At 35.0% G+C, this 14,568-nt stretch overlaps 1 protein-coding gene across 1 annotated transcript in view; it reads left to right on the plus strand.

Annotated features, from left to right (window-relative positions):
- Nucleotides 1–14,568, plus strand: part of LOC105060114 (E3 ubiquitin-protein ligase KEG) — a 39,364-nt gene that overhangs the window by 16,617 nt on the left and 8,179 nt on the right. The window contains exons 7-12 of the mRNA XM_010943731.3: nucleotides 5,360–5,517; nucleotides 10,268–10,389; nucleotides 10,522–10,656; nucleotides 12,339–12,463; nucleotides 12,722–12,826; nucleotides 12,998–13,231. Of these exons, the coding sequence (XP_010942033.1) occupies nucleotides 5,360–5,517; nucleotides 10,268–10,389; nucleotides 10,522–10,656; nucleotides 12,339–12,463; nucleotides 12,722–12,826; nucleotides 12,998–13,231 (879 nt within the window). The remainder of the gene's footprint in view (nucleotides 1–5,359; nucleotides 5,518–10,267; nucleotides 10,390–10,521; nucleotides 10,657–12,338; nucleotides 12,464–12,721; nucleotides 12,827–12,997; nucleotides 13,232–14,568) is intronic.

Genomic DNA, 14,568 nt, shown 5'->3' on the forward strand with positions numbered 1-14,568 from the left:
GTGTGATTCTAGGTATGTTTTGCTATAGACTTATTGAGAGATCCATATTAGGTAACATGGTTATTGGTTATTGAATGGAACAAAGTATTTCCTTTGGGTGGTTTCTACATCTTATATTTCTCTGTATTTCTTTGTTGGTCTTGTATCTTCTTCTGTCTTCTTTTTGTTTGAAGAGTTCACAAGTTGTGCAACATGTATGTTTGGGAGGTGTCAAGTGTCTTTGGTTGTAACATCCCATAGTGAAATCTTAAACTTGACAGCTAATTTATCGTAAGAAAACATCAATATAGAGTAACCTCACAATCATTTTCATCCTCACTTTAGAATCTGGACCTTTTGAACTATTTAACTAAGAACTAAAGCACCACATATCCTGTCTGTGTCAGTCAAGGGTGAAAACATATGGAAATCCTCAATCTCTTTGAAACTATGCAGAGGTGTATGATGTACGGTTATGGTGGCGCAGTGGAAGCTTGGATTTCAAAAATTTTCTTAATGAACCAACAGCTACCGAACCCTAAACCCAAGATCCCCTTGTTGACAATAATCAAAGCTGAATATAAAAAGCAGGAATAGGAAGTATATCTATTTAATTCTGATTTGGTGATGATTAATTTTCACAAGACACAAGTGTATGTCCAACGGTGATCCACACATGACTCGACCAAGAAAGCACTCTCTTTGAAACCTTATTTGCTAAAATTCTTCTTCAAGAATTTTCTTAGCCTTTTCTAGGATCGAACTCTCCTAGACTTTTTTTTTTCTCTTTCTCCCTCTTTTCTTTCTCATTATTAGTTATTATTAATTTTCTTCCTAAGCTCGTCTTAAAATGGCAGACTTTGTCTTAAAGAAAGATTTTGTTATGACAAGAGAAGGAAGAGAACTGAAGAACTTCTGGTGCCTTGGACTCTCAGATGGGAGTCCTATTTATAGTGAGAGAGGAGGTGCCACTCCAAACACCGTGTCCCAAGCCCATGCGCCCCATCAGAATTTTTTCCGTAAAGAAAAATAGTTCCTTCAAGCAAAAGGACTCCAAGGGGCGCCTTACACATCTCTTTGGGAAAACATACGGTGTTTCGGCTTCCAAAAGTCGTTTATACGACTTTCTCCAATCTGATAAGCCTTCTCCTTTGCTAAGAGGTGTTGGATTTGATCCAACCCTTATCTGATAAGTCAAGGAAAGAGGGGGCGCCAACCAACTTCCTTCAAGCAGGAGTCTTGGTGCCAACAATCTAAAGTTTTCCTTCGCATTAGTTCGTCGCACATAAGATTCATGCCAAACCAAGAGGTGTGTAGACTTGGTCAATGCCCCAAGGGGCGTGGAAGGGGAGAGAGAGGGTCAGAGACCCATTGCAGAAGGACTCCAAGTCCTTCTGCATGCCAAACATAAGTTGCGCACCATTGCCTTTTGCGCTAACAAAAAGGAGATGGCCCAAGCCCCTGGGACTCTGCATATGGGCATCCAGATAAAGCTTATGAGGCGCCATCTCATGGCTGCCCCTCTTGGCTCATCCTAATCTAAATCTAATTTAAATAGGTTAGCCATTTAGCAAGGTTTCAAGCCAAATCCAATTTGGTTAGGCGTAGGGTTAGCTAACATATGCTAGCATGCTAATTAGCAACCTAATTAGGATCTAATGATCCTAATAAAATTCAAATAAATTTCTTGATTAATTCTTTATGTGTGTGACCTATTGGGTTCCACATCTAGCCAGCAGTAGGTCTAGGTGCATGTTGACCTAGTTTGATTAGAACTTTTCTAATCGATTTAGGTCAAATATATGTCAACCCAAGTTAACCAATTAGAACTTCTAATTAATTCATGAATTAAACTCTTTAATTCATGAGAACTTACAAGACAAGATTGACGTTTAGCAATGTGTCATGCTTATCTAGAAGATGATGATGAGGAATTTGGTGGAAATACCAAATATATCTTTCAGTGGCAAATTACTGTACAATTCAGTCCTTCGATCATCTTGCATCCTGGTTATGTTTATGAGTATGGATTCATGTCAAACTCAATTATATTTTCATATCGATTATCCATCAATCAATGATGACTCAAATGATGAAACATTAGAAATTCTTTTTAATTTTCATCTTGCTTTGATCAAAGGCTTTTTGAGTTATCTAGAGATGATAACACATAGGATGACTTCTTCTCTTATTAAGAGTGATCAATTTCTTATTGACCAACTCACAACCTCTATATACAATTCATCATATCCAGAACATCCCGTACATGACTTCGTCATGAATGAGTATGAACCAAAATATGGATTTATGTGTACAAGGTACCATAGTGGTCTCAGATCTAAAGACCACTTGCACAACTCCCACTTAAGAACCATCTTTTGACATGTAGTAAGACTCCATAAGATGTTCTTCATGCGGATCAATTCAGTGCACTCATTTCCTAATGAGCACCCACATCCTTGTATTAGTGTCTCCACATAAGTAACTATGAGATCAGCTACCTCTTCCATCGAGTATACATAGGATGTGCTAGTTTAACTGGAATCATCCGACTTAATGATCTAACGGCTAGGAATATTTTAAATTAAGATTTTAGGATTTTAGGTCTCATTGGCATGATCTCATCATGGCCCTAAAACTATTACTCTAATCTATGGGGTTCATCATAATCTTAAAGACAAATAAGATGCAGCAAATGATGAAATAAAATGCCTCATTTTATTCATAAATAAATAATATTATTACATGAGTTGGAAGATAATATAGAAAAGTTCCTATCACATCAACTATGCGATTGGCCTGCAGGGCACTAATTTTTCACATGACTAGGACTATATAAATTGGGAAAGCCTACGAAAATATGTTTTATTTTTTAATTAGATCTTAGTACTATTAATTACCCTTTAGAAACAGTCATGTTTTTAATTTTTCAATGCACGTGATTTTTGATTCATCTTACAAGTCTTACTGATGCAAAACTAATATGATAGAATTTGTCCATTTGAAGAGATGCAGGAGAGAATAGGAATCTGATCCCAAGGGAAAGAAAGGGGAGCACATAACCCTAATAAGATCCTTCAATGCATGTGCAAGGGTTAAATTGCTTATCAGTCTGATCTATTACATATGAAATGTGCCATGCAAAGGGGCTGTCAGCATGGTCCAGGGTTGAGTATCTCTGGCATCTGTGTTAGTAGGTTAAGCTGTGCACTACAAATTAGACTATGTCAGAACATATTTTAAATCTATATACACTAATGCAAATTGATCTGTAGTGATACAAGCTTGTACCTTGTTTTCTAGTTTGAAATCCTTGTCTGACCATTTTAAACCAACCTTCTTCCATACAAAATGGTTTAAATCATTTTCACCTTTTCTTTGGATAAAGAGATTCGCAAGGGATTTTGTCCATTTCTTTTCTTTTTATTTTTAAAAATATTGCTTGATCGAAGGAATAGAGTTAGAAAATTGTTCCCTACAAATCAAATCAAATGTTAGAGAATTAGACAATCTATAATGCATTGTCTTCTTGTATTATTACAAGTATTTGTTCTTCCCATAATGCAAGTATATGGTATATGTGCTTCCCACAAACTTGGCTGTCTGGCAATACGTGTACGAAATCTCCAGTAAGCTGTTAACAAGTAAACGTGTGTTAATTATCCTTCTTTTTTTTTATCACAAAACCATGTGTACATGTGCTGTTACTATGTAGCATTGGCTTGTATGACAAGTTATGTAAAAACATGCAGTGCACCTCTTAAACAACATTCAATAGTTATGGCTAGGATAATTTACGATCATAGATTTGGAAAAAAAAATACATATATGTTGAAAACACATGTATGCACTTGTAGAAAGCAGTTAAACTTGTCTGTATTTAAGAAAAAAGAAAATAAATAAAGCAGCCGCATCTTATGTACTGGTTGTAAATCTCTCATAGACTAGCTTATGTTTCTGTGCCATGCTTTACCAACTCTTTTGGCATAGCCCAGTATATATGTGTAATATTCCAACCTTGGACTAAACAGGCATGATACACTCTTTATCTTGGCTTTCAATATCAACATGTTAAGATGGGAGGAGAGCGAGAATAAGATTTGTTGGTTCAAGATAGGACAAAAGATTGAGAGCGACATTTATGTATGAAAGGAGCTAAGAGAGTTACAGAAAGAGTAGAAGAGAAAAGAATAAGAAAGAAGAAAAGAAGGGGAACAAAAATAGAGGGAATGGAGGGAGAGAAATAAAGGAGAGGGAGGGTGAAAGCTTTTTTCTTCATGAAGACAGTCTTCTTTAGTAGTGAGGAAAGGTTGGCAACTCGCTATTTGGTTTCCTGAGGTTGGCAGATGCAGAAACAGAATCCAGTTCATGTGTCACAAAACACAAAACACAAAACACCATTATGAAATGGGTGCATAAAATATTGTAGTTGGAATTTAGTCACCAGGGCCTCTAGAGTTGCTGAAATTGTCATTCTGTGCACCTCTTAACATGTATTGATATTTTTAGAATATTCACAGACGAGAATTCATGAATAAACATGGCAGAGCCCTATAATGGGGACAAACTTTTATACCTAAGCTAATGAATGCAAAATAATTGTAAGTACAATATCCTTGTTTAGCAAAAACTCAAAATAAATGTCAGGAGTGCCTGTCTGCTCTGAAATGTTGTTTGCTAAAAACTAAATTTGAGGGTCTTCTCCCCACTGCCAACAAAAAAAAAAAAGAAAATTAGAACATATTACTAGAATTCATTAAATATTCATGAAATATGCACAAATTTTCAAGAAGCAACAAATGTTGTCTTCTTTCAATTCAGTCATGATAAACTATGGGAGAATTCTCAATAGAATATATTGCCTGCCAGAATGATAGTCACAAGCTAACAACGATTTTTTTCATTAATGATAATGCCTTCTATGGAACTCCTACACAAACTTGCCTGATTTTTCAAAAGAAATATCATTAAAATAAATTTGTATAACCTTTTATTATGTTGATCCCAAAGAATTTTAACCAGCTGATAGTGGTACGTTGAACCATAATGTACGCTATTGCTATGAAATAGTTACTCTCTGTTAACTGTTTCAATTCACTTTCAAAGACTAGTATAATAACTTGTCCAACATCTATTTCATCAAGGTAGATTGTTAGTTTGAGCTCTGGATTCTGGTGGTGATGTTTGATGATATTCTTAATTAATTTTATAATTAGGTGTTCGTAATGAATTTTATAATTAGGTGTTCCTAATGAATTTTATAATTAAGTGTGCTTTAGTTGCTTATGTTAGTCTATTTTGTGCTTGACTGTTCATGTGGCATTAAACTTTTGTCTAGTGCTTTCAAAATGGTGAAGCTTTTACTTTATATGGTGCGTAGGCCTCTACATTTGTGCATTGAGACATGGAATGTGGCAGTTGTGAAGAGATGGGTGGAGGTTGCATCACAAGAAGTGATAGACGAAGCGATTGACATACCAGGTCCAAATGGAACAGCATTGTGCATGGCTGCAGCTTTAAAAAAGGATCATGAAATTGGTAATGTGCATTGTTAGAATCTTCTAATGTTTTATATATAGGCTTGCTGAACATTGTACATTCATAAATAGGTTGATCTCCTATTATCTAAGATGTTGAGTAGATATTATATATAGACTTGCAGGACATCATACTTCTATAAATGTTGGAACTTAATTATCATGTGAGGTTGCTGTCGAAGACCTAAGGCATTAAGTGAATAACTTGTAGAGTTTGGATTGGTAAGAGAAGTTGGCCTGCCTGATAACCTAATTTAATACCATAAAATGGGAAAGATTAAGAAGACTAGTGAATAATTTTAGAGGATAATTTTTTTGTGAATCTAAAATAAGAAGACAAAGTGGAGTGATCGATGTTGACATTAGAATTAGCTTCTTTCAAGTGAATAAATAATTTAAGATAGTCAGTTTACATAAACCAATATGTTGATGAGACTATTTTTCATAATTCTAAAAGCATTATCACAGAAATACTGTGTCTCAAACATACTCTACTTGATCTGTAAATATAGTTATATCATCTGGAAATCCACAATCTTAGTAGCCGGAAACTTCTATCTAGCACTACACCCTTGCTTTCAATTCTTTCTCTCGTTCCAACTATAAATTTAGATGCTTCTGATCCCTTCTGTAACCAAGTGAAGTAGTAACTGATAGTACTATTATTAGATATTAAGACCATCCTATTGATAGAACCATTATTGTTTGTCTCATCATCCAAATCTGTGCAACAGTTGTTTTTCTATAGCAATAAACACCAAAACTACTTATGAAGAAGAAAAGCTACCGCGTATGTCATCTCAAAGTTTCTATATTACATAATATGGTTGTCTTTCGTCTTAGATTCTCATAATTGGTGCCACGCTTGGTTAGGATCTTGCTTCCTTTCCTGCTTTGGTTTCTGGTGCTTCCCACTCTTCAGTTGACTAGCTCCAATAAGGCTATGACTAGGTATTGCCTTGTTTTTCTAACCTAAATACCACTTGTCCTCCGACCAATTGAGTTTTCTTTTCAATAGTATAATTACCCAGTCTACTTATATACAGAATTTTTGACAACAACCAAAAGAAAATAGATCTCAACTATTTTTTATTGCTTGATGAGATGATTCTCAAGTGTTTTTCAGTCAGTACCAGGACTTCCTTGTCCTTGTCCTTTTCCTTTCTTATTTTACTTCTTTTTATGAACACTAATTTTTTGCACTTGCATCTGAATATGCTCTACAATTTAGAATACTTAGACTATACATACAGCTGCTTTGTAATTGCTCCACCATTTTCACTATTTTGGGACCACCAATGCCCCTTTCTTGCATGAGGCTGCTGAGTATGCGACATGGAAAACTTTCTTAGTAATGGATACTAAGATAAAGTGAAAAGCCTGTGTACTAGAGGATTTCCAATCAAAGTGTTTTAAAGTCCCACTTTTCAACAATTCTTGTCATTTGACTTTTATTTTCCTAGATTTTAAAAAATAAAACATGGTTTACATCAAGAATTTATGTGTCAATCTATATCACCAACACCAAATTGGACAGGCACTTAGGATGCCGTTACACCACTACCAAAGAACTAAAAAGAACTACTACTGGTTGCTGTGCTGACACTACCTACTGTACTGTGTTTTGGTGTGGTATTGTGCATACAAGTATTGTCGTGGACCGGCACCTGACTGGTACGAGTACCAGTGCTGAAATTTTAAAGTTTAGATAATGTTGAGTGGCCATGTAGTGGGACAATAACTTATTATGAACTATCATGTGGATGAAAGAACTAAAATACTATATTCTGAATTATCTTAATTTATATGGACTCTTTAATTATAGGGGATTGGTTCAAAATTATTTTGGTCCTAAATCAATGTAATAGTTATCCAAGATAATGGAAATGAAGTAGATGGAGAACAATAGAACTTTCAAAGAAATATAGGGTCGCAAATCGGGACTAGGAGGCCCAAAGAAGAAGAAGAAATTCTTTCATATTATTAAGGGCTTTAACTTTCACAATAGCATAGGTCATAGGGCCTGCATATTCCAAGGTGATAGAATTTTAGAAGTTCAAAATGCCTGTTGATGTTGGTTGATCCCTAGAGAAAATGGAGAAAGAGGAAAAGGAAGGTGGAAGGAAAGTACGGACCTTCAAGGGAGGTGTGACATTCTCCTGTCCCTTTTTCTGCTCTCACTGTTGACTTCTATTGGTGGGCCCTACTAGAGATCTCCATAACTTCTTGTGTGATGTGGTAACTAAAACTGAGTTGCCACATTATACAATAATCTATGCTTGGCATTACATCATCTGATCTTAACAGTATGACTAGATTATGCACTGAAGAAGAAAAAAGGGCTGAAAGATTGAATTTAAAACTAATAAGCTATTAAGGTTGCAGAAATTTCTAGCATTTAAAAGTCACTATCTTGATCAGAGCCAAAAATTTGGAATTTGTTTTGGACTAGCTAAGCTGTTTTTTTTCTTTATGAATTTGAAATTTAGGCAATTTTTTTGAACTTAAATGGGGTGGCTTCTTATTTACATGTAATATTTAAAGTAGGTATTTGCTTGAATGATATTCATGTAATGAAGGTTTATTTCTAATTGTCTGCTGAGACATGGTCTTATATGATCCTACGGATACCTCCAAGATCCTCAAAGAGGAGAAGTGGGTGTTGGGGTTTAAGGTCCTTTAAGTTGGTACAAGAATTTTAAATCTGACATAATAAATTTATGGATTTAAATGCTCTAACCATATTATTCAATTTGTGTTATCTAGAAGCCTTTTTATTTGACATTGCTCATGTTTTTTTGTTGTGCAATACATGATTTCACATGACTTACTAATGCATTGAACAACTATGTTTGTGCATGACCAATTGCGGTACAATTCATTCACATAGTTGAACAAGTTAGATATTTTGAAGGTTGTCTAGATGAAGTAATTAACTACTAACATTTGCTCAACACATGAACAGTAAGAACATTAACATATTATTCAATGAAGACCATCTTTATCACATAGAAATGTGACCCGTCACTTCAATGCTACATGGAGTACCTGTTGGGCTTGTCGACATTTTTGTCAACTATTAAGTTCACATTGTGTAGCTGGTAGAGGTAGTCCTGATTTAAACTATTATTTGGGATGAAATTTTTGTTCAATCCAGAGTCTGCAATTTCTTTAATATTAATTCTTGATTCATGCTTTACTGTTTATTCCTTAAATTATAAATTAAGAGGGTAGGGTAGGTAGTACCTAGTTGGAAGATATGATTTAACTTCTAATGAAGGATTTTCTAGTGATCTAAGCTCCAAAGTAACCAAAATCCTAGTTGTAAGAACTGCCTATTGCTATAGTTTCCAACCAGATGATGGAAATTGCAGAAAAAGGCTTTTAAAGGAGTCTTGCTTATTATTGAGCAGTTTGGACTGATCCACCCTTTCCTGTATGATCTGGGTAGTTCAGGTCTAGTTCATGAAAGCTGGCGTGTCTGGCAGCCAATGTCTGTAATTTCGGTACTGGGTGCTGCACTGGTACATTACAGGTTCAGTATGGTACACATCCCACGCTGAGATAGCTCTTGATCGTTTTTTCTCACTTTTTATCATGGTACCACCGAAATAAAATGGTATATGTTGGTATGGTATGATATGCACCCCGATTTTGGGGAGTACGGGGCAGTTCCGCTCGGTTCAGACCGGCCCAACCCATACTGAACCAAACCCATTGATACTGTGCTGTACCTTTCTGGTACAGTACGGTATACATCGGTATGGTAGACCTTGCCACCAGTAGCTCATGCTGTCTTTAATTAATTGGAGTTCTCTAAATATGAAGGGATGGGTTCCAATTAAATGCAGAACGGTTTCGGTTCGAGATAACATATAGACTATTCCACTTCTTTTGATTGTAATGATGGAAAGCAAAAGGCTAGATCTTCATATATGAGGAATAATGGGATAAAGGAATGGATGCGGTGGAAATTTAGAAAAGTTGAAGGACAAAATCTTTTAGCAGCTTGTACCACAAATCCCTCACTTTTCCATTGTCTGTATTAGTTTTTTTACATAGAGCCATAAATTTTACCATAAGAATACCCAGACATTTAACTTTTTTCAACCACAAGTTTTTTGATTAAAGTTATTCATTATGCATGTTCATTCTAGCTCCCCGTATTGTGTATCTTTGAAATTGTGTGTAGCTCTGGGAATGTAGATATTATGGAACAAGGTCCATAATCTTGGTACTGGTATTGCGCTGGGTATGTCGTCGATATGGCCAGTATAGTATGGTATGTACCTTGTACTTAGACAGCTCAGATCTCTTTTCTCATCTTTAATTATGGTGCCATCCAAAATTGGGTGGCATCGATCAGTATGGTATCGTGCTCACCTCAGTTTCGAGCAGTTTCTGGTGGTTTAGACTGGTGTGGACCGGTTTGACTTATATACCCAACCAAACCTTAATACTGCACCAGTACTTTACTGTTATTTATGGTATGGTTGGTATGGGTTGGTACAACAGAGTTTATGGAATTTGAGTTGATTAAAAGATTTATGGCTGTGCTGTGAATGCAAGAGAAAGGGCATTTTCAAATGCATGAAGTGGCTGGTTTGTTTTTTTCCTTACAATGCTCTTTATACAAATGAGAGCCCTATACATGCAAATGGAATTAGCTTAGGTTAACATTATCTTATGGTGAAAGTGTTGCTTGTGGTCAGCTGCTCTCTTAATTCTTAAACCTGACTTCATTTGGACAGAGGGCCGAGAATTGGTAAGGATATTGCTTGCTGCTGGTGCAGATCCAACATCTCAAGATGAAGTGAATCTCCGAACAGCTCTGCATACAGCAGCAATGATTAATGATGCAGAGTTAGTGAAAGTATGTCTAGATCAATTAGAATTAAGTAAACTAGTTATTAGTTTAATTTGAAGTTTAACACTACATGTACATTTATTTTTTCTGCTGAGGTCAGTTTGGTGTATAATATTTTTTATTGCTTTTCATGATTAGATTATTCTGAAAGCTGGAGTTGATGTCAATGTTAGAAATGCACAAAATACAATACCTCTGCATGTTGCATTGAACAGAGGTGCAAACAGGTGTGTTGGTTTGCTGTTGTCTGCTGGTGCAGACTGTAATTTGCAGGTATGGTCTTTTTCGTGGAAACATTGAATTTCATTAGTTCATATTTGACAAGTTTTGGACGATCTATATATATGGACTATTATTTCTAGTATATTATACCCATTTCTTTCTGGCAATCTTTTACCAGTGTAATTCTCTTCTGTGTGAACATCTATGATGACATAATTATAAATGCATATTTACATAAATGTGGTGTGCAAGTGGCTTCATGCTCATCTGACAATTGTGCAGACTTTTAGAAGTTGCAGAATAGGCGACGTTCTTCATAATTCTGCTGTACTGTTGAACTTTTGACAATTTTGATGGTTTTATTAATGGATTCTGTTTCTTACTTAGATGTTGATAAAGCAGTACTTAGTGATTCCACTTGAAGGTTGATATGTGATGAGAAAGGGGACCCCTAAAAATGAATATCTTTCCACTAGTAATGTGATGAGGTTTCCATTATTTCAATTTCCAAGATCATGGTGAACACATGTAGCATGCATATATCTTTCTATCAAACTTTTTGTGTTTCCCTACATCATTGGTGTGTTTTTTTTTTCCTTTTTTTGGTTGTTGGTTTTTTTTTTTGGGGGGGGGGGGTTGATAACACTTCTATTCTTGTCTTAACATCATCACACCACTTGAGGGCACATCAGTCTTTTTATATTAAGTACACATCATTTTTCATGATCTCTGGGTAGTGTTTTTAGTGAGGTTTAGATAATTATGCAGTGAACAATCAAGATGGATATTTATTTATTTTTATTTTTGTGGCTAAACCTTTTAATCATGTGTGTTTCATATGCCCGAATCTATCAACCATATTAGACTCGACTTTATTTTCAAAATCCTTACTTCGTGACTGTCCTGGCGTCAAATCTGCACTTCTTGAAATGCCACCACATTATGCTATCATGGGAGGGTAATTTGGTAAATTAAATGCTAAGTACATTCCGCTTGTTAATAGTTGCACTTGTGGGTGATTATATTGCATTTGCAGCAGATGATGTTTGAGCAAACATGAGAGATGCAATGATCAAAAAGGGATGGGATTTGTTGATCATTTGAGGTTCATTTCATAAGCCTATTGATAATTTGGATGGGCATTACATGTGCCTGTTTGAGAATTCAGGCATATATGTGCTTCTATGTGTTTATGCATGCGTATGTCATAGAGTGAAACTTGAATATTCAAATCATTATTGATGCAAAATACAGATTAACCATTTAAATTAAGGATCCACAATGTCATAATTTGCAACATATAAATGTCTAATAAACAGAAAACAAATGTTTCGTTGGCTTTAGATGTAAAATCTTTGTTCTTGTGTTTTAAGATGTTGTAGCTCAATCATTTATGCACTTTTTAATTTACGTGGACCACCATACATATTGCATGTTACCATAATGCTGTATTTCTTTATTTTCTTCTTTTGCTTCCAATTGTTAAATTGTTAATTGGTCATCTATATTAAAACAGCGATGCTTAAATTTGAATATTTATTCATATATTAATCTTTCGTCTTGCCTTTTTTAGGCATCCTAGTGGAACCTTTTGTATAGAGGAATTATATAAATTGAATCTTCAGTTAGTATATTTACGTGATCTTGTTGAGTTGCATAATCTTCTTTTTCTGTGAGACATGCTCTATTAACTTCTAGCCTCATAATATTATGGCTTTGCTTACTTGATACAGGATGATGATGGTGATAATGCTTTTCATATAGCAGCTGATGCGGCAAAGATGATACGTGAAAATCTTTATTGGATTGTTGTTATGTTGCAACATCCACATCCTGCTGTTGAAGTGCGAAACCACAGGCAAGTGCTTATCCACTAAAAATGGTACACTCTTTTATTATTTCATGGTTTTTATATCAAATTAGTTCTCTGAATGGTGACGTGGTTCAATGATGTACTTATCTGTTAGATTCTTGCTTGTTAAAATGTGGATCATATGATTTAATAGTTTAGTTGTCATACTCTACATATCGTTTTGAAACTCCATTCTCAACTTTCAAGAATTGTTTCAAATGGAAGTAGAAAAGAATAAATTCATATTATTTTAATTTGTGACAGGGGCTGGACATTGCGTGATTTTCTTGAGACCCTTCCTCGAGAATGGATTTCAGAAGAGCTGATGGAAGCACTTGCTGACAAGGGAGTTCATCTGTCTCCAACCATGTATGTAAAATGATCCTCATCTTAAATATCCTTTTTTTTCTATTTCTTTTTACTATCATATCTTTTAATACTTTGGTAAAATTTATTACAATATTTCTTATCATTTTCTCTGGGCTAAATTTAAGTAAAATATATGCAATTGATCAAGCTCTGATTAAATATTGCAATTAGATATGAAGTTGGAGACTGGGTGAAATTCAAAAGGAGCGTTATAAATCCAGCACATGGTTGGCAAGGTGCAAGCTACAAGAGTGTAGGCTTTCTCCAGGCAATTATGGACAGCAACAACCTTCTTGTGTCATTTTGCTCTGGAGAGGCTCGTGTTCTGGCAAGTGAAGTCATAAAACTGGTTCCTTTGAACAGGGGACAACATGTGCAGCTAAAAAGCGATGTTAAAGAACCAAGGTAGGTCTTTGAATGCTGTATGCAAGGTTTGTAATCTACTTCTCTCAGTGATGCTATCCAGTTCTGTATTATTGTAAATGTTGATTATTCTGCCTAACTTTATGTAATTGGCACAAATTTATATCATCATATTATCGTTTGAAACTCTAGTTTTTCTTACTCCAAAATATTCCTAAGTAAAATTTACACTTTTGTATCATATCTTATGGGAAGTAGTTTACCAACGGTGAGTGCCCTTCAATTGGGGAATTAGCTTTCTTGAATCTAGTTTGGCCATCATATCTCTATCATAAAATGCATATTCTCAGAATATGTTTGTGCAATTCCATCTCCTCCCACCAATCAGAAAACAAAGAATACAGGTGGCAAAAGAAGTAAGGGCACGGAACCTTGATAGCCCCATGGCATGAGGGAGAAAGGAGTCAAATGACATCAGGAAGGATGGAGATTCAGATTTTTGTTAAAAAAAAAGCAAGAAAAAATTCAAAATGAGTTCAAAATAGAACAACAAGAAAAGTTAATACAAAAATTATAGAATACGATATTGTTATAGATTCTTTATATGTACGTCTTGATAATCTTAGGCTGAAGTCGATATTTCATGCAAGTAGAACTCATTGAGTATACTAGTATTTCGTACATAAACATACACACATACATAAATAATAGATGCATACATACACATGTACATTATATTTTCTTCTTAAACTTTAATTGTTTGAAAATTGATTACATTTAGCAAATTTAAAGCTTTTTATTGTATATGTGTATACACATGTATACGTATAAGAGGAAAGATAATTTGGAATAAATGGAATTAATGAAATAGTAAACTGGTGCAGTACAATTTGGACTTATATTTGTGCAAGGTTGACAACTAGTGGACCAACATTGTGTTACATAGCTATATGTTGCATGGTTAGCAGGTCACATGTGAGAGATTAACCTAGTAGAGCTTCGGAGATTGAGTTGGATGTGTATTAAAACTTAAGCACAATAGAGAGAGAGTTTAGGTAGCTGTATGGTTAGTAGGATGCAACATAACTAGACTTGATAAAACCAAAATTTATATGGTTTAGTCAACTCATATTTGGTGCAATTCCAAATCAGGTATTTTGTAAGAATCATATATCAAAAAATTCAAAATTGAAATGTGTGACACCGAGGAACCTTTTTTCCTCACTACGGTCTTAAATCATATCCTGTTAGAAACTATGTCCTCATCCCCTGATCATACATTCTTATGTCAAAAACATCCCAACACACCTCACCTCCACCTCCATCCATCCTTTTCTCTTCCTCTTGTCCTTCTACCCCTTTACTCATCATCCTCCCTG

Source organism: Elaeis guineensis, chromosome 7 (assembly GCF_000442705.2).
Source record: "Elaeis guineensis isolate ETL-2024a chromosome 7, EG11, whole genome shotgun sequence".
NCBI lineage: Eukaryota > Viridiplantae > Streptophyta > Magnoliopsida > Arecales > Arecaceae > Elaeis > Elaeis guineensis.